Source organism: Nicotiana tomentosiformis, chromosome 3 (genome assembly GCF_000390325.3).
Source record: "Nicotiana tomentosiformis chromosome 3, ASM39032v3, whole genome shotgun sequence".
NCBI lineage: Eukaryota > Viridiplantae > Streptophyta > Magnoliopsida > Solanales > Solanaceae > Nicotiana > Nicotiana tomentosiformis.
Genome location: NC_090814.1, coordinates 48,814,001 through 48,835,369, shown reverse-complemented (window position 1 = coordinate 48,835,369; position 21,369 = coordinate 48,814,001). Strand labels below are relative to the sequence as shown.

At 36.1% G+C, this 21,369-nt stretch overlaps 1 protein-coding gene across 1 annotated transcript; it reads right to left on the bottom strand.

The window, feature by feature from the left end:
- Window positions 1-15,755: 15,755 nt before the first annotated feature.
- LOC104115047 (uncharacterized) lies at window positions 15,756-20,669 on the bottom strand. The gene is made up of 3 exons (XM_009625618.4): window positions 20,252-20,669; window positions 18,507-18,857; window positions 15,756-16,607 (listed from the first exon to the last, which is right to left on the bottom strand). Exons 1-3 carry the CDS (start codon window positions 20,465-20,467, stop codon window positions 16,077-16,079), a joined length of 1,098 nt encoding a protein of 365 aa, XP_009623913.1. The 5' UTR covers window positions 20,468-20,669; the 3' UTR covers window positions 15,756-16,076.
- Window positions 20,670-21,369: the final 700 nt, after the last annotated feature.

The window sequence follows — 21,369 nt, the reverse complement described above, 5'->3', positions numbered from 1 at the left end:
ATTAAGTATCTCATTTCATTCTGAAATCACTCCGGACCCGACCCGACTACCCAGGCAAGTCACATAATAACTATAAAGTACAAAATGAGAAGTAAATGGGGGAACGGGGATACAACTCTCAAAACGGTCGGCCTGATCGTTACATCTAGACATAAAACCTTTGCAAGATATTAACTTAACACTAACAATGGAAGGAACATCAATGTAAGGCTAACAACGTAAAGAATATTAATATAAATCCAACAATGGAATAACAGAAATACATGTGGCAACAAGGAGTAATCGAGTAATAAAGCAGCAACATAATCAGAATACAAATGAAATATAAATGATCCCAAATTAGGAAAATATATGACAATTCAAGTAATCAAGTCGTTTCCAGTGTATGACTTACAACAAGAATTACTCTGAGGCACCCACTTCGTAACCACTTATCATAAGCCACATTCTTGAATCTTAAACACATGGCACCTCGTGCCCACATTATCAGTCACCTTCGTACGACAAAGTCCACGTGCTACCATTTTCATTACATCCGTGTTAAAAGCCAAATAAAATGTTCGAGAGATTTATTTAAATACAATAAATCAAAATGACAATCTTGAGTAAAGTAAGGCATCGAATGAGATAATGAGTTTATTTTAGAATCAAATAAAGTAAAATAAAGTACAATTTATACAAAAATAGAGTATTAAATGCGTTTAGTTTAGAATTCAATAAGGTAAAGGAAGATAACATTTTTAAACAAAGTAAAACATCAGATAAATTAACAAATTAAATATAGAATTTGTTAAAGTAAAATGTGGTAACAATTTTAAGTAAAGTAAGCATCAAATAGAGTGATAAGTATAATTTGAGAACCCAATTAAAGTAAAAATGTGATAACCATTTAAAATAGTAAAGCACCGAGTGAGATAACGAGTTCTATCTTAAGAGACATATAGTATAAAACATGTTAATAATTCATTTATTTAAAACCGTTATGTTACCTACAACTCAACAGAATATGAGATAATGACTCCATGCAAGTAAATTCATCTTGACAAAATAACATGGTACAGTAACAACAATCAAACACAATGAAATAAGTCTTCTCTGTTGTGGTGTGCAACCCTATCCGCGAATATATATAAATATCAATTCTTCTCTGTTGCGGCGTACAACCCGATCCACAAATATATAAAAATAAATATCGTTGCAGCGTGCAACCCCGATCTCACCATATCATCATCTGTTCATATCATATTCCGTCCTGATCTCCTCATATCATATCAATACCGTTGTGGCGTACAATCCGGTCCCAAACAATTATATTGCGCAACCCGATCCCAAAAAATATGAATTTAACAAACAAACTACAACCAACTATGGCGTATCACAAAATTAAACGTAATAAAGGAACTAAACAAAGAAAGTCACAAAGCGGATAAAGTAGTTATATGATAGCACACAAAATCAAATAGCAAGTAATGACAGTTCATAAACAAAGACACGGTTACAAAGTTTAAATTAACAATTAAGACATATAAAGGATAAAAGCATGAATTCAACAAGTAATTACAATTAACAATTAAAGCATATAAGAGTAAACTTGACAATAAAATATAGAACATGTACTAACAACTTCAAACAAATCATGTAAGAGCAAACTTAACAGTAAAAGATATAACATGAAATGACAACTTCAATTAAATGCGTGAAAGAAGCCTAAGAGTCTAAACCAGTCAAATATCAAATATAAGCTCGTGTACACACTCGTCACCTCGTGTACACATCTTTCACATAATTTAAATAGAACAATCAACCCAAAACCTAAGGGGTAGTTTTCTCCATACAAAGTTAGGCAAGATACTTACCTCAATTAAGCCAAATCAATACTCAAAATAGCTTCTCCCTTCAAAATTCACCTCTGCTCGATTCAAATCTAGCCAAAAACGACTTAATAATATCAAACAATGTAAGAGAAATTAATTCCAATTAATAAAGTAAAGATCTTTAACTAAAATCAAAAAGTGAACCCCTGGTCCGCAGCTCAGAACCCGACAAAACTCATAAATTCCAACAACCCATTTGATTACGAGTCCAACCATACTAATTTTACTCAATTTTAACTCTGAATCGATGTTTAAAATCCAATTATTCACTTTAGGAAAGTTTAGGCAAAAACCACAATTATTCTTTTAAAATCATCAATCAAATGCCAAAATCGAAGATGGAATCATGGAATATAATCAAAACAGAGTCAAAATACTTACCCCAATCCATGTGATGAAAATCCTCTCCAAAATCGCCCAAATCTGCGCTCCACAACTGAAAATGTGATAAAATGACCAAAACCTTCAAAATAGAATGCTTTATAATCACTGAACAGTAATACCCTTCACGAACGCAGATGAACCCTCACATTCACAATGCATAAATTACTTTGCCACAAAATAAAGCTAAGCATTCATGGATTAATCCTCGCGAATGTGAAGAACACAGCTTCTAGACAATCGGGAACGTGGAGACAGCAGCGCGAACGTGAGGCGGAATCCATCATGAGCTTCTTAGCCCAGATCCATACTATACGAACGTGAAGAAGATCACCACTAACACTTCGTGAACGCGAAGATAGGTATGCGAAGAAGAAATGAAGCACCAGAAACTAGCATAACTAACATGGCCCAAAATGGTCTGAAACTCGTCTGAAACTCACCTGAGCCACTCGGGACCCCGTCTGAACATACCAACAAGTCCCAAAATATAACAAGTACCCACTCGAGGCTTCAACTCACACATAAGAACATCAAAACCCTGAATCGCACCTCAAATCAAACTTAATAAATTTTTGAACTTTCAACTTTCAAAACTCATTCTGAACCATATCCAGTCAACTCGGAATGACCTCAAATCTTGCACACGAGTTCCAAATGACATAACGAACATGTTCCAACTCTCGGAACAACAATCCGAATCCGATATTAATAAAGTCAAGTCCCGGTCAAACTTATGAACATTCTAAACTTTCAAATTGACCATTTTTACCAATTAGCGCCAAAACCTTCTAGAAACATCCAAATGTAAATATGGGCATACGCCCAAGTCCAAAATCATCATCTGAATCTAACGGAATCATCAAAACTCTAATCTGAGGTTAAATACATAAAAGTCAAAGTTGGTCAACTCTTTCAACTTAAAGCTTCCTAGTTGAGAATCATTCTCCCAAATCAATATGAAGTCACCCGAAAACCAAGACCGGCCATAAATGCAAGTCATAATACATCACAAGAAGCTACTCATGCTCTCGAACTACCAAACGGAATGCAAATTCTCAAAATGACCGGTCAGGTCGTTACATTCTCCCCCACTTAAACATACGTTCATACTCGAACGTGCCAAGAATCATACCAAGGCCACCAAATCACTGTATAACCTCGCCCGGCCCATACCCATTGGTAATATTACATCACCCCAATCCACATAAGTTTGACAGCAGAATCCAACCGAAGATTCTTTCTTCAACCTTAATATATCAACCATAGACCAAGTTCCAGCATGTGAAATTCATTATAAGACTTGATTCTCGCATCTACGTGATGTACAAGTCTGAGAAAGTTGTATCAATCTATAACTATATTCCAAGACATAATCACATGGTATATGCCACATAGCTCAAATACTAATAGCAATAACTTCCGACCACAATAGCTGCTCAATAACAAATCTGGTACCGGTAACAGACCTCATATCAACTAGAACCTTATTTTGAACCTCCGTACACTGCCAATGATGAAATAAATATGCATATACTCGTAAACACTCATCAGATCAACAAATCATGGATCTCTCTTGCCCGACAAGAACCATAGCCAAAACTCTATGCCGGTTAGTGACACTATCCTTCCAACATATCTTAATCAAGTCCGATAACACTCATTCCAGATCAAATAACCTCACCCCATCCAGTACAAGCTACTCTACCAACATGGCACACCAATCCTATTTAGAGCCACATACATGCAAATCGTATACCAAACAAGTAACAACTCGGATGTACCCAAATGATGGAAAGATAATCAAATGAGAGAACCGCCATGCCGCTCAACAGATACCACTATGAAGCTCAATGCTATGAACCCATCTCACAAAGGAGAAACAAAACACATGAAATGAGCACAAATGATCATATCCCAACATAACCTCGCTGCGATGCGTGACCCAATCCAGACACCGGTCCACCTGGAATACCTCGAGGCATGAGTCTCACAATCAATAAACATATATATAATATTCAACAAACACGCGAGGCGCATGACCATAACCATGGAGAAACATATATTACTATATATATACCATAAACGAGAAGGCCATAACCAAGGCGCAATCAACCATTCAACACCCCAGAGCTATCTCGCTCGAATTCCGCCACAAAGCCCCAAACAGTACCGCATCATATCTAAATAGTCAACAGTCTCACAACTCATCATGGCATAGAAAAGTAACACATAGAACACATCATAACTCGAATAAGGTCTGTTTTAACCGATGACACCACCTGCTACAATGGTTATACTGAGTAGACAAATTCGACCTGACGTAGAATATACATTCTCATTAGGCCTACTAATGGCCTCCAAACCAATTCTGATACTCCCAAATTAGGTATATAACCTTCTAAAATCCCACAATAACATGTCCATATGACATACACTCAGTTGTCAACCTCTTAGCATACCTTCACCATTCACAACCATGGAACAATCTGCCTCCGAGAACCCTCTTAGTCTTTAAATCCCTAGAATACCATAATTTCCATATCCAATCCCAACTATACTTCTCAAATGGCTGACACACTCCTAATATACGATCATCTCACGAGAAATACTTCCATAATTCTTTCATGCCACATAGCAAAATCTGAACATCAGCAGTCGATCAATCAGGCGATTACCGTAATACCAGTCAGGCGTCCGCAAGTTGAAGTACAATGCGCCTTCTAGTATGCGCACTCTTATCAGGTAGTATCAAATAATTTTAACATTCTTCTAAACATCCGAAATCAAAACACATAATATGTTCCTTATGCCAGTAGCAGACATCTGGCGCAAGCCATGGTCGACACTATCAAGAACTCTTCGAGGCCTGTCCGCACATAACCAAGCCATCAGAACTAAATTTTCCCAACTCAATCAAGTCACGCAGGCCGTCAACCTAAGAGTATTGCCATAAAATGCCGGTAAAGCATTGCCATACCAAAAGAACCAATTACCTTTATTACTATACTAACCCAACACCACCGAGCTGCCTTATTTTTTCGAATCCTCCTCAACTTGTCTTCAGGTTAATACTTCTCCTTATTGGTACACAATGATCCCAAACCAAAGCTCATTGCAGGAGATCCTAACACGAACCACATCGCTCAAAAGCTCATAAACCACTATATTTCCTATAAAACACCCAATAATGTCGCAACCGAGATATCCACTCTGAAGAGACCTTCTATGAATCTGAAGTTGTTCGGTAACCTCTATGATACTGAAATGTAGAATTAATAGTGATATATAAATACCGCAAGTCCCAGCACTCTCCCATGAAAATCTCAGATCTTAAACGTATACAAATACCGAGGAACCCTTAAGTTCCACATATATACCTCAGACCAAGATTGATATATCACATGACCATGTTATCTGGTCGTCGATAGTAAACTCCCCCACGTGGCATGAAGCCATAGGACATAACATTTGATGATCCAAAATACCAACCTTCATAGCCCGTATAGCACCAATCATAAGATACCTCAAATCACTTATTAAGTGCATGTCCATCCTCGTGACAGTCAAGCACATTTCATAAAGTGCCTTGAATGACAATATGTACCTTTCACTGAATAAAAGTCCTATACAAACACATAGTCTCTAATACCACTAACTATCCTCAAATCAACACCCTCTTATGACCCTACCATGATCATGACGACTAGGCAACCTATTAAATCTTCCCACGCTCGTACTCACCAACTAGATACTAGAAATCACTGCACCCCACACGTTAACAACAGAAAGAGCTATCAATTCATCTCCGTCCTCAGTCTGGACAACACGTTGAGATAATGATCAAGCTCTATGGGCCCCTCGTAGTCCATCCGCAGCATCACAAATCGTCGATGCATAGTTGATACCAAGTGCGTAATATCGCATATGAGTGGATACAAGGGAATGTAAGATATGTGCTTCAAGCTGAATCGATGCCGCACGATAACGAATGAAAGAAGTGAAATTTTCTAATAGTTTTGTAGCCTCTCGAAGATAAGTACAGACGTCTCCGTAATGATCCGCAAGACTCTACTAAACTCACTTATTACTGGTGGCACCTATGAACCTAGAGCTATGATACTAACTTATCACGGCCTAAAATCCCACCTTAAGAATCGTAATGGCATCTATTCTCTAAGACTACGTAATCCTAATACATGAAGAGATCTAACAGGCATAACCAGCTTTACTATATAAAACTTAAACTGATAAATGAAATAACGTAACTAAAAATGAAAAAAGATTATACAATCCCCAAAACCGGTAGTAAAGAGTCATAAGCTCATCTAGCATACACTAGAGTTTCTAAATACAACACTGTCCTGAAATGAAGATAAACAATAGTAAAGATAATATCTGAAGGTGACTCCGAGGCATATGAATGTCAAGCAGGTATACCTTGTAGTCTCCATCCGCGCAGACACAACTCTCAAAACCAACACAATCAGAAGCATAGCATGAGTACACTACAACGGTACCCAATAAGTATCAAGATTAACCTCGGTGGAGTAGTGATGAGGTAAGTCGAGACACTCACTAGAGATAAAACCTATGCAAGATATTAATATAATACTAGCAATGGAAGGAACATCAATGTAAGTCTAACAGCATAACGATTAATAATATAAATCCAACAATGGGATAATATAAATACAATTGGCAACAAGGAGTAATCAGGTAACAAAAGCAGCAACATAATCAGAACACAAATAAAATATGAATGATCCAAAATTAGGAAAACAGATGACAATTCAAGTAATCAAGTTGTTTCTAGCGTATGACTTACAAGAAGAATTACCCCGAGGCACCATACTTCGTAACCACATATCATAAGCCACAATCCCGAATCTTATATACATGGACTCCTGCCCACATTATCAGTCACTTGCGCATGGCAAAGTCCACGTGCTATCATGTTCGTTGCATCCATGTCAAATGCCAAATAAAATATTCGAGAGATTTATTTAAATACAATAAGGCAAAATGACAATCTTGAGTAAAGTACGACGTCAAATGAGATAATGAGTTTATTTTAGAATCAAATAAAGTAAAATAAAGTACAATTTATACAAAAATAGAGTATTAAATGCGTTTAGTTTAGAATTCAATAAGGTAAAGGAAGATAACATTTTTAAACAAAGTAAAACATCAGATAAATTAACAAATTAAATATAGAATTTGTTAAAGTAAAATGTGGTAACAATTTTAAGTAAAGTAAGCATCAAATAGAGTGATAAGTATAATTTGAGAACCCAATTAAAGTAAAAATGTGATAACCATTTAAAATAGTAAAGCACCGAGTGAGATAACGAGTTCTATCTTAAGAGACATATAGTATAAAACATGTTAATAATTCATTTATTTAAAACCGTTATGTTACCTACAACTCAACAGAATATGAGATAATGACTCCATGCAAGTAAATTCATCTTGACAAAATAACATGGTACAGTAACAACAATCAAACACAATGAAATAAGTCTTCTCTGTTGTGGTGTGCAACCCCATCCGCGAATATATATAAATATCAATTCTTCTCTGTTGCGGCGTACAACCCGATCCACATACATATATATATATATATATATATATATATATATATATATATATATATAAAGATATACTGTTGCGGTGTGTAATCCGATCCCGCCATATCATCATATCATATTCCATCCTTATCTCTTCATATCATGTCATATCATATCATATCTGTTGCGGCGTGCAAACTGATCCCTAATAATAATATAAATAATTGTTGCATCGGGAAACCCGATCCCAAACATTACGAATTTGACAAATAAACTAGAACCAACTACGGCGTATCATAAAATTAAACGTAATAAAGGAACTAAACAAAGAAAATCACAAAGCGGATAAAATACTTACATGATAGCACACAAAATCAAATAGCAAGTAATGACATTTCATAAACAAAGACATGGTTACAAAGAATCAATTAACAATTAAGACATGTAACAGATAAAAGAATAAATTCAACAAGTAATTATAATTAATAATTAAAACATATAAGAGTAAACTTGACTATAAAAGATAGAACATGTACTAATAACTTCAAACGAAGCATGTAAGAGAAAACTTAACAATAGAAGATATAACATGAAATGACAACTTCAATTAAATGCATGAAAGAAGCCTAAGAGTCTAAACCAGTCAAATACCACATATAAGCCCGTGTACACACTCGTCACCTCGTGTATACATCTTCCACATAATTTAAATAGTACAATAAACCCAAAACCTAAGGGTTCATTTCCCCCACACAAAGTTAGGCAATTTACTTACTTCAATTAGGCCAAATCAATACTCAAAATAGCTTTTCCCTTTAAAATTCATCTCCGCTCGGTTCAAATATAGCAAACAATGATTTAATAATATCAAACAATGCAAGAGAAATCAATTGCAATTAATAAAGTTAAGATCTTTAACTAAAATAAAAAAGTCAACCAAAAACTCAACCCCGGACCTGCACCTGGGACCCGACAAAACTCACAAATTTCGAAAACCTATTTGATTACGAGTCCAACCATACTAATTTTTTTCACGACCAAAAACCCAATCCGTCGTGATGGCGCCTATCGTGATACTAGGCAAGCCGACCTTTCCAAATCACTTTCAAAATTTAACAGAAATAAATTAATACATTTAAAATAACCGAAGTTTTTCATAAAAACGGGGGTAAAACCCAAATAAAACATAAGTGCGGAAAAATAGTCCGACATTAGGGTGTCACTAAGTCATGAGCATCTAATAACCAATCTAGAAATAGAGTCTACTTCAGTCTGTGCCAAATGCCAATACGAGAGAGAAAAGATAATAAGAAAGGAGAAACAAGGAATGTGGATGCCGTCAGCTACCTCGTAAGTCTCTGATAATCAGCTCGCGCACGAACTCAGCGACCGCCAGAACCGTACATGCCTGGATCTGCACATGAAGTACAGGGTATAGCATGAGTACAACTAACTCAGCAAGTAACAGAATTAAATAAGGAACTGGGAAGCAGTGACGAACTATAATAATACAGATCATTTCAAAAGCTTTCAGTAAATAGTAAACAGGCTTTAAAATCCAGTGGTATAAGTCAGATCAGTTCGAGCTCAAGTAAAACGGATATGAATCTTCCAGAAATTTCACAACAACATCAGATAGCAACTAAGTGCAACAATAAATAAAACCAAGTACAGCCTCTCAAGGCAGCAGTCACTCAACTCATCTCATCATCTCATACTCTCGGCTCTCAGCCCTCAATACATACTCTCAATAGGTACCTACGCTCACTGGGGGTGTACAGACTCCGGGGGGATCCTTCATCTCAAGCGTTATATTGCTGCGGCGTGTAGCCCGATCCAATATTATTGCGGCGTGCAACCCGATCCAATATTTTTGCAACGTGCAACCCGATCCAATATTGTTGCGGCGTGCAACCCGCTCCATATACCTCACAGTTGGCAGCTCGGCACTCAGGACCTATCTCAGTCACTAACCTCTCTAGCCCCTAGGGCTCAACGAATATCATAATAATCAGCCCAAACAGAGAAAACAACAAGTATCAACAAGAAATGAGAGTGAACAGAGATATAACACACAAGTAAGACTGTGACTGAGTACAAGACTGCAATTAGCAGTCAATTCATCAAGTATACGACCGCTGCAGGTCCCAACAGTGATATCATATGGCTTAAGCATGGTTTCTAACATGAAAGGCAGTTAATTTTTTAAAGACAAGGAAAACAAGTAATAACAATGGCTATTCGACTTTACAGTCTCACGGGACGGACCAAGTCAAAATCCCTCATGGTGCATGCTCACACGCCCGTCACCTAGCATGTGTGTCACCTCCAAACACTCACATCATACCAATTCTCGGGGTTTCATACCCTTAAAACCAGAATTAAGACTGTTATGTACCTCAACCCCGCAAAAATCCTACTCCGCAATGCCCTTGTCCCTCGAATCAATCTCTAAACGCCCCGAATCTAGCCACAAGCAGTACGATATAATTAATATATGCTAAAAGAATCAATTCCACAAGAGAAACACGAAATTATAAGTAAAAATCCAAAATAGGCTCAACCCCCCCTCCCCGGGCCCACGTCTCGAATCCGACAAACGTCACAAAATATGAACACCCATCCACTCACGAGTCCAACCATACAAGAATTACTCGAATCCAACCTCGAATCACCTTCCAAAACTCGAAATTTTAGCCTATGAAGTTTCTACCATTTTTTCCCACCAACTCAAATCCCTAATTAGATGATGGAGAAAGCCATATATTCACGAAATTTAGACCAATCCGGGTTAGAATTACTTACCCCAACGTTTTCCTTGAAAATCATCGAAAATATCGCCTCTCTCCCGAGCTTCTCAAGTCCAAAATCGAAAATGAAAGTCCAACCCTCGAGCTGGTGTTTTTCTGCCCAGAAATACCGCACTTGCGGTCCTCTTGTCGCTTCTGCGATGTCGCACCTGCAGAAATTCCATCGCAGGTGTGGATTTCACTTTAAAATCCTGACCTCGCTCCTGCGGCCCCAAGACCGCATCTGCGCCTATCGCAGGTGTGGGAATCCATCGCACCTATGGCCATCATTCGCACCTACGCCCAGCTGCCCGCATCTGCGACCCTCGCAGGTGCGGGAAAATCTTTGTACTTGCAGCTCCTGCCCAGCTCCTTCTTGGCCCCATTTGCGGCTCCTTCCTCGTTTCTGCGGACTCGCACTTGCAGTTCCCACTCGGCAGGTGTGGTTACACCAGTAGCAGCAGCTTCAGCTGCATTTCCTGAACTCCCTTCAGGCCGTTAACCACCCGAAATCACCCTGAGACCCTCAGGACCTCAACCAAACATGTCAACAGGTCCTATAAACCGATACGAACTTAGTCGAATATTCGGATCACTCCAATCAACATCAAAACACCAAATTATACTCGGATTCAAGCCTAAAGAATTTTTGAACTTCCGAATTCCACAAACGAAGATGAAACCTACCAAACCACGTCCGATTCCTCAAGTTTTACACACAAGTCAAAAATAATACCACGAACCTACTCCAACTTCCGGAAATTCATTCCGACCTTCCACTGCCGGCCAAAGTTGCCAAAATTCCTACTTTCGCCAATTTAAGCCTAATTCTACTACGAACCTCCAAATCACATTAAGGACGCGCTCCGAAGTCCAAAATCATCTAACGGAGCTAACTGAACCATCAAAATTCAAATCCGATGTCGTTTACACACAAGTCGACGTCCGGTCGACTTTTCCAACTTTAGTTTCCAATTAAGAGACTAAGTGTCTCAATTCACTCCGAAACTACTCCGGACCCGAACCAACCAACCCGGTAGGATATAATACAGTTGCAAAGCACAAAAAAAGCAGAAATGGGAGAAACAGGAGTATAACTCTCGAAACGATCGGCCGGGTCATTACAATTTTTCTCAAATCCGACTCTGAATCAATGTTTAAAATTCAATTATTCACGTAAGCAAAGTTTAAACAAAAAAAACCCCAATTTCTCTTTTAAAGTCATTAATCAAATGCCAAAATCGAAGATGGAATTATGGAATATAATAAAAATTGAGTCAAAATACTTACCCCAATCCATGTGATGAAAACACTCTCCAAAATCGTCCAAATCTAAGGTCCCCAATTCAAATTGTGATAAAATGACCAAAACCTTCAGAATAGAGTACTTTATAAGCACTGAACAGGAATACCCTTTGCTAATGCGGAAGAAACCTCACGTTCGCGATGCACAAATTAATCTTTCACAAAATAAAGCTACGCGTTCGCGGAATAACCCTCGCCAACGCGAAGAACACGGATGCCAGAAAATCGCGTACGCGAGGAGGAATCCATCATGACCTGCCCAACCCAGCTCCACACTACGCGAATGGAAAGGCAGGGACGCGAACGCGAAGAAGATCACCACTAACATGCGAAGACAGGTACTCGAACACGAAGAAGAAATGAAGCACCAAAAATCAGCAAAAACCATCAGAACTAACATGGCCCAAAATGGTCCGAAACTCGTCTGCAACACACCCGGGCCCCTCTGGACCCCGTCCGAATATACCAACAAGTCTTAAAATATAACACGGACCTACTCGAGGTCTCAAATCACACATAACAACATCAAATCCCCGAATCCCACCTCAAATCAAACTTAATAAACTTTTAAACTTTTAACTTACAAAACTCGTGTAGAACCATATCAAATCAACTCGATTGACCTTAAATCTTGCACACAAGTTTCAAATGACATAACGAACATGTTCTAACTCCCGCAACAATAATCCAAACATGATATCATCAAAGTCAACTCTCGGTCAAACTTATGAACATTCTAAAAAGTTTCGCCAAAAAGCGTCAAAACCTTCTAGAAATATCTAAATGTAAATCCGAGCATACATCCAAATCAAAAATCATCATCCGGACCTAACAGAACCATCAAAAATCCAATCCGGGGTCAAATACCTAAAAGTCAAACTTGATCAACTCTTCTAACTTAAAGCTTCCTAGTTGAGAATCATTCTCCCAAATCAATCTTGAATCACTCGAAAACCAAGACCGGCCATACACGCAAGTCATAATACATCACAAGAAGTTACTCGTGCCCTCGAACCACCAAATGGAAAGCAAATGCTCAAAATGATCGATAGGATTGTTACACATATTCCCTTAATTGGGGTTTGAATTGGACGTGATCAAGAGTCAACCCAGAAAGTAAAACAAATGGGCTGAAAATCCGCCTGCACAATGGCATACACGTCGGCGCATAGCTGAATCTCACTGAAAAACCTAGTTCTGATAACCTTGTTTGTTAGGTTTTGTTACGCGCGCGCACACACACACACACACACACACACACACACCAGAGGGAGAGAAAAAGAAAGAGAGAGAAGGGTCGACGCTGGATATGGAGAGAGATTTGTAGTCACGGGCGCTGAATTGGCCACTGGCGGTGAGAGAAGATAACGAAAAAGAAAAGAAGGGGAGATAAAGTAGAGGGTGGAGAAAAAGGGGAGAGGAGAGAGAAAGAGAGAGAGGCCTTACCTAGGGGAGAGGAGAGAGAAAGAGGGAAAGGCCTTACCTGTTGGCGGTGGTGCTCTTCGTACCGGTGCTTAGCTGGTCACCGGTTATGACAAGGAGCCGTTAGCGATTTGCAGGGAGAGTGTGTGTGTGTGAGTCTGTGTTCAAAGAGAGAGAGAGAATACGGTTACAGAAATTTCGTCTAACTTTTGTTATCTGCAGTTGAAATTTTTCAAAAAATAAAATTTTAATAATTCAAAATATTTAAAAAGTATATGAAAAAATTACGGTCAGAGAACAACTTGTTTGACTCTCGAAATATGAAACATCGTCACATAAATTGGGATGGAGGGAGTATTAATTTTTGAAGCTCTAAGAAAAATAATTTTATAAAACAAAATGAGGCTGAATTTTTTTTATTAAAAATAAAACTAAAAGAAAAATATAGAGATGCGCTTTTTTTTAAAACTACAATAGTATTGCACAATTTTTCATTGTTAAAAACAACTCGTCGTAATTAATAGTACGAAATTAGGGTTTTTTTCCTTTAAAAATATCCAATAAATTGTTATCTTTGCAGTTAATTTTGAGGTGAAGAGCATCGTATGTCCCATTCAACATGTTAAGGGTATTGTTTTCAAATCCACGAGGTAAAGGAGGTTTGGTTAAATTTACAATTTGTCTTCTAGTCTGGTTTAATTATTATTGTTCTTCGGTAATGTTAGATTTTCTTGTTAGTGTTACCACTTGTTGTCTCTTTAACTGAGGATTTATCGGGAACAGCCTCTCTGTCCTTCCAGGATAGGAGAAATATCTGCATACATACTAACCTATCCAGACCCACTTGTGAAAACTCACCAGGTTTGTTGTTCTTGTTGTTTTATTGTAAGGGTGTACATGGACCGGGTTGGTTCGGTTTTTTATAAAACCAAACCAAACCAACTATATCGATTTGGATTGGTTCGGTTTTATCGGATTTTTCGGGTTTTCGAATTTTCGGGTTTTTTGTTACTTAAATATTATTTCAATCTTGCTTTGTTAAATATTTAATAAGTAAATATATATTTAGTAAAAATATAAAAAATTAACAAACATATTATCGATTAAAATATTCTTGTGGGAGAATTCTATTAGTAACACATAATAGTTATTTTTTTAGTCGTCTACAATAATTTTTTGTTAATGTACACTTTCAGGTTAACCAAATTTAGTAATTAAATATAAAAATCAATATGATACATAAATATTAATAATCATTTCACATTCGAAAAAGATATAAGAATTTAATAGATCTTAACATATGATATGAATATGGAAGAACAAAGAGATAGACGCATTTCAGTAACACTTGATAAGAAAGTGATCATACAACCCATTATTTAAGATCAATAAATATGGAGCACTTCATATTCTATTAAAATTTATATCCCGCAAGAGAATCTCAAATATTTATAGACATTTTTAAAGAAAATTCTATATAAAATTTTAAACTATATACAAAAATTATATATTTATATGTCGGGTTGGTTCGAATTTTTTTACTCAATACCAAATCAAATCAAACCAAACCAAGTCAAATTTTTTAATCGGTTTAGTTTGAATATTCGGTTTGTACACCCGTAGTTGTTAGATCTAATATTTTGGTCATCTCCACAATAATGGATATCCTTAAATGTACTGCTCTACTTAAAATAGGACATGAAGTACGAACTTAAATCTTTAATAGGTTTCAATGATTCTGGAGATCAACTTGACAAAATTCAGAAGAGCATAATTTTAGTTTTGGCTATTATGGCAGGTGGCTGAGCCAGCTGGAATGTATTTTTTCAACTGATTTTTTTTTTTTTTTTCATATACAACTGTCTCCTATTAAATGCTACTACTACAATTTTTCCACCTATTACTAGTACTGGTGTTTAAATCACTTCATTTCTTATTTTTATGATAGAGTCGTACAAAAGAAATACTATTTCCGAGACTTGTCCGTTTTCAGTTGCATTTTCATTTTGAAATTTGTCGAGTTAATTGGTCATCTTGTATTGTACAACTTTCTTGTGTCCATTTCGTGCTTGATAATTTAAAAATAATTAGATTAAAATTCACATAAACTCTCATAAGATTTCATATGTATCTGGCTCCAAAACTGTTAGGGAGTATTTCTTTTTAAGTTTGACATGAGTTCCTAAAGCTAATTCTGCACCTAATAATTGTTGCTCATTTACCTAGAAATTATTTTTTTTTCTTTTTAATTTTCTACATGTGTCTGATATCTGCTTTGGAAACCCGACTAATCCGAACTCACTTCATGTAAGGCTCAGTAGAGGAGAAAGCGCACCCTACTAATTCTAACATTGTTTCTCCATTGATTAGGCCACTTTGAACAATAGAAGATTATACAAAAGAGAAAGAGAATATGCGCGCACATTAATAGTTGTTTTGAGATTTTCAAATTTAAAGAGAATTTGCCAAAGGAGTCCAAATACATATAATAGCAAGCTCAAGAATTAAACCAAAAGAAAGAAGAAGACAGTAATACATTTCCTATGTTGCTCCGTTAGCATATACAACAGACAAAGAGGAAAAATATCAAAATGAAACTACTAGTCACGGAAACAAAAAACCATTCTTCAGGAAACCTGTTCGCAGCATATATACACAATATTAGGATCACTTGTTAATAGTGTGTAGGTCAGTACCATCAGAATTACCAATATCTATTATGCCTTAATCGGTCATTATTGTTGATGTAATGGTGACCTCCAATCCAGATTTTCCTCAGGATGTGCCTTGTTTAATCCTTCAGGAGGAATAAAAGAGTCAATGGAGAGCCCGGGGACGTTGAATGCAACATCATCGATGATATACGTCTCTTCCATTCGGGTGATTGCAGGACCTGCCTTTAAGTTGTCACCAAATCTCGTGATAATCACGCTTGAACAACCTGAATGTGCAACCATCACACCCTCTACAGGCCGGTAATCCTCAACTTTTGTAGCCATTGTTGTTTCCCAATAAGTTGGAGGGGAACCAGGAAACTGAATTCTGGTTAAGTATGAGTCTTCTACATAAACTAGCAAGCCACTTCTTTGGCTGAAGTAACCAAAGACAACATGCTTGATCATCTCTGCTGTGTTATCGCTCCTTTCAGTTAAGTCAGGGTGATTCGCCGATAATTTTAGAACAAAGCAATCCATACCCAACATTTTCTTTTCACCAATGTATTCTGCTGCAGAGAAAACGGCTGCTACAGCCAGTGGATCAAGCCCCTACAGATCAATGTGTTGAATTCTGTGTTAGCAATAAGAGATGTCCAAGTAATGTGATATGGGAGTTTTTCCTTTCATACTTGCCCAAATGAAGTTTCAGTACAAAGGTGGATCCAGGATTTGAAGTTTATGAATTCCTACAGTGTCCTCAAATTAATATACAAATTGGGTTCACAGTTAAATATTTATAGATATTTAGTGAATTGAACAAAAGCTACCATACGTATATATCTAGCTCCGCCTCTGATTCTCAAGTACACCAACAATTGTATCACTTTCAGCATCTTTGTTTGCAAAAATGCAGTATGGTCACAACACAAGAAGCAAAAAAATATTTTGGCTGACTAGCACTTTATTCACTATTATATCCTTACTGGCTAAAACTAGGAAGGGAAATTGGTTCTTTTCTGAAAAAATATCTAGTTAATGCAAGTCTATATGTACTTGTGCCTATTTAGTATGTCTATATGTACATGTACCACCATCACCGCGCAGGCAAAGGCCATGCTTTAGTGTTGGCTTTCCACTTGGAGATAAGAATCAATATTGTGTGAAAAAACTAATAACTGAGATAGGGAGTAACATGCTAAAGGTAATAGAAAAACAAGATCCATACTTTCCTTTCTTGCCTGCCACTTATGGGGAATATTCCCATTTCCCCTTTACATCAGCACCATATATAAATAAAGCTAAAGACTTCCTATTAAGTAGTAATACTATATTTGAAATATACCACAATACATCTCCTAGTATAAAATAATTTATTTTACGGCAAACGGCCAAATATACCCCTCTACTTTCGAAAATGGTCTAAGAATACCCTTCGTTATACTATTGGGTTATCTATACCCTTGTAGTCATACTTTGGGTTCAAATATACCATTCATTTAAACGGAAAGACACGTGACATCGTCTTGTTGGTCAATCCTATTTAATTAAAAAGACTCATTACCCATAACCGAAATATATATATTTTTTTTTGTAAAAACTGGAAAAAACTGAAATTATTTTTACTGAAAAAAACGAAAATATTTTTTTTTCAGTTTTTACAAAAAAACTGCTTTAGAAAAAACTGAAAAATATTTTTTAAAACAATGTTTTTGTAAAAACTGAAAAAAAAAGAAGTTGCCCAATTTTCTAAAGCAACTAAAAATTAAAAAAAAAATATTTGTTTTTTCAATTTTTACAAAAATATTACTTTAGAAAATTGCTTTTTAGTGTTTTTTCAGTTTTTACAAAAATATTTTTCAGCTTTTTTTAAAGCAGTTTTTTTGTAAAAACTGAAAAAAAAATATTTTTTCGTTTTTTTCAGTTTTTAGTAAAAAAAAAAATTCAGTTTTTTTCAGTTTTTACAAAAAAAAATTCTTTCGAAAATTGATTTTCAGCTTCTTTTTTTCAGTTTTTACAAAAACATTGTTTTAGAAAATATTTTTCAGTTTTTTCTAAAGCAGTTTTTTTGGTAAAAACTGAAAAAAAAATATTTTCGGTTTTTTTCAATTTTTAGTAAAAATAATTTCAGTTTTTTCCAGTTTTTATAAAAAAAATATATATATTTTTATTTTTCGGGTATGGGTAATTGGTCTTTTTAATTAATTAGGAGATATTTAGAATTGACCAACAGGACGATGAGTGTCCCTCCGTTTAAATGAGGGGTATATTTGAACCCAAAGTATGACTGCATGGGTATAGATAACCCAATAGTATAACGAGGGGTAATTCTTAGAATATTTTCGAAAGTAGAGAGGTATATTTGATCCTTTGCCGTTTATTTTATTTACATTGACGGCATAAAGACACTCTTAGTATATTTAAACCTGCTGTAACAAGTTACCAGTCTTATTTTTTAGGTTATTAATTTCACGTTTTATGAACGGTTACAAGCATACAGTTATGACTTGCCTGAAGAGCACGGCGGAGAGGGCGGATGCCGCCTTTGGCGGCATGAGTACCTAGCCAAGGTGTGTGCCTCCAAGCCACATTGCCATCACTACCAGCTACAACTTTCTGACCACCTACAACTAGCTCAATCAACCACTTGTTAGGTACCATTTGCCACAAAACAAAGCATCCCTTTTGTGAAAGGCCAGTACTGCTAGATCCGGCAGGCGAACCAGTTGATCCAAGCTCGTCTACTATGGCCATTGCAACTTTCCCACTGACATACATGTTCTTCATCACTGCCCCTTCAATCTTCCTACAGCCAGTTGCTGCTGTGAAGTGCTGAATAATGTATTGAGCTGATGACGAATCCTGTGATGCAAGATTCATTTAATAACGAATTAAGTCACCTAACTCCAAATCAAATGTTAGTTAATACTTAATACTGATATTATGATAGCATTAAATATTGTACAACCATTTCATTTAAGCCACCTTATTAGTCCTAGGCCAGTAAATGTTTGTCTATGTCACCTTATAGTACAATAAATGATGGATAGGAACACGTGCATGTCTCACCTCCACAAACATCTCCACTGTCTGAATTCAATCTAAGATTTTGCATTTGATCTATAGTTGCACTGAAATTGATTTAATTACATGTGCTTATTTTAAAATGCAAGATCACTTAAAACAGTGCCTCGAGCCCCACAAAAATGTGGACTTAACTGATTGTATTTATCAATCAAAAGATCAAATCTTTGCTATGGTATATTGGTTTCTTGATCAAATGACTATACCTTGTAACTTCAGAAAAAATACATGAGCTGTTTTAATCAGTAAAACCCAAGTAGAATATTATGCATTATGTGAGTGAAATGTCTACTTACTCGGCCCCTACCCCTAAACTTGGTAGGGTGCTTCACAGCCTAGACCACAAAGAAAAAAGATGAAAAGAAACTCTAAACTCAAATGGGTACTCGAAAGCAAAAGCAAAAATGGCCTAGGACAGTGCACTTGTACACGTTTTCCAGAAATTTGACCCTCTGTTTTTGTTTCCTCAAAATTAAAAATATCCTTACTTTTACTACTATCAATTTTTTTTTTCTTCCTTTCTCTTTTTCCTTCTGTTATAGTACTGTTTGAGAAAAAGATACTAAACTCTTTTTCTTTCAGAATGAAGCCAAATCAATACGAATAAACATTTGGGCTCGTTTGTTTATACTCAATCCATTACAATTTATGTGATTTTTGAAATTTATAATCCTAAACAATTTAAAAAGGGTCAGAATATATGTGTGGTTATAAAAGCTTCTCATCGAGGATATAATTAAACTCCAAAAGTATTTTCAAATTTAAAAAATAGTCATTCTTTTTTAAAAGACCAAAAAGTAAATAGGTTCACATAAATTGAAACGCAGGTAGTAATTTTTTGTCTTTTTTTTTTCAAAAATGTATTTGTTTTTGCAAGTTTTTAGAAATTTTTAGAAAATGAGTTTTTTAAAAAAACTTTTCCCCTCAAAAGTGCTAACATTGTTTCAAATAAAATACATGTCTAAACATAATTTCAAATTTCAAATAGTATTTTTTAACTTAACTCCAAATACTACTTATTTTCAAAAATTGCAATTCATATGTCCAAATGTCTGCAAAATCTACCACAAGAAAGATGCAATATCAAGAGTGTCAATCTAATTACATCTAATAATAATTAATCCTATAGAACAAAGATAGTAAGTAATAAAAAAGGGAAATGGGTGGCTTACTTGAGTAAAGGGCATTTTAGGAAGAAAAGAAACAGGGAAGAGAGGGCAGCCAAGAACACTGAGGAGAATCCTGAGGTTAGATTTCTTGGTAATGAAGAGCAATGAGAAATGAGTTCTAAGCCAGTTCCTCCATGTTTGTGCTAATTTCTTTGATGAACAAGTTTCATTTTCTTCTTCGTTTGTTGGCACTTCTGATAATGGTGCTAGACGACTCATTTTTCTTAATGATCAGATAAATGAACCAAGATTGCAAATGTACACTTCCATCTATTGCATTGCTTATATAAAAACTGATGTATATTTAGAAATAATAGAGTATTTTTCTTTTCTTTTTTATGTGGGTGTAAAGGAGAAAGCCTTGCAATTCTCTGGTTTCTTGAGATTTTATGGGGATGGAGAAGTACAAGGAAAGAGAGATTTGGGAAGGAGTTGTTTTAAATAGCTAGTGTAGTAAATAAATACAAGTATTTCTTCTCTTTAGATTGTAGCCTTGTCTACGTGCATCTCACCTCGCGTGCGCTCACTCGCCACTATTACTAGTAGTCTAGTACTAGTATTTTTTCATTTCATTGTTTCCAATTTATCGGATATCCCGAAGGGACTACTCGGTACTCGCGTCTAAAAAAGAAAATTTGCTTTTTGCTTCCTCTTTATTTAAGGTGTTAAGAAAAAAGATAAAATTATAATGTTATCTGAGAATTCAGAGTGTTAGGTAAAACTTAAGAAGTCATTTTGTACAATGGTAGGATAGTGGGATATTTCACGAAATTAGTCAACCCACCTTTTAAATTAGATCACTAATTCCACTATTTTTATATAAAAATTATCTCTGGAGGATTGTGTTCGCATAAAATCGAGGGCAAAATTTTTCCGATAAGGAAACAAAAGGGAAGCACGATTCGACGCAACTACAAGCAAGGTCGAATGATCCCTTATGTCGGGAGGAGTGAATGACGTATCTAGGATCGGGCACGACAAAATAACGGACTCGGACCAAATAAAGTTTCGAGGCCACGGGGAAAGGAGGAAAGGTTGGTCGTAATAAGTAGGGGACCGTAATATTTACCCTCAACCGGATATTATGGCGCGGATCCTATCCGATATCAACTACGGATTGA

What these genes read in the sequence shown, in the direction of transcription:
- LOC104115047 (XM_009625618.4), bottom strand. Translation starts at nt 20,467, where the DNA reads ATGAGTCGTCTAGCACCATTATCAGAAGTGCCAACAAACGAAGAAGAA. An exon ending in CTAAAATGCCCTTTACTCAA is followed by an intron (nt 18,858 to 20,251) that starts GTAAGCCACCCA and finishes CTTGCATCACAG; the next exon opens with GATTCGTCATCAGCTCAATA. An exon ending in CTCTCCGCCGTGCTCTTCAG is followed by an intron (nt 16,608 to 18,506) that starts GCAAGTCATAAC and finishes ATTGATCTGTAG; the next exon opens with GGGCTTGATCCACTGGCTGT.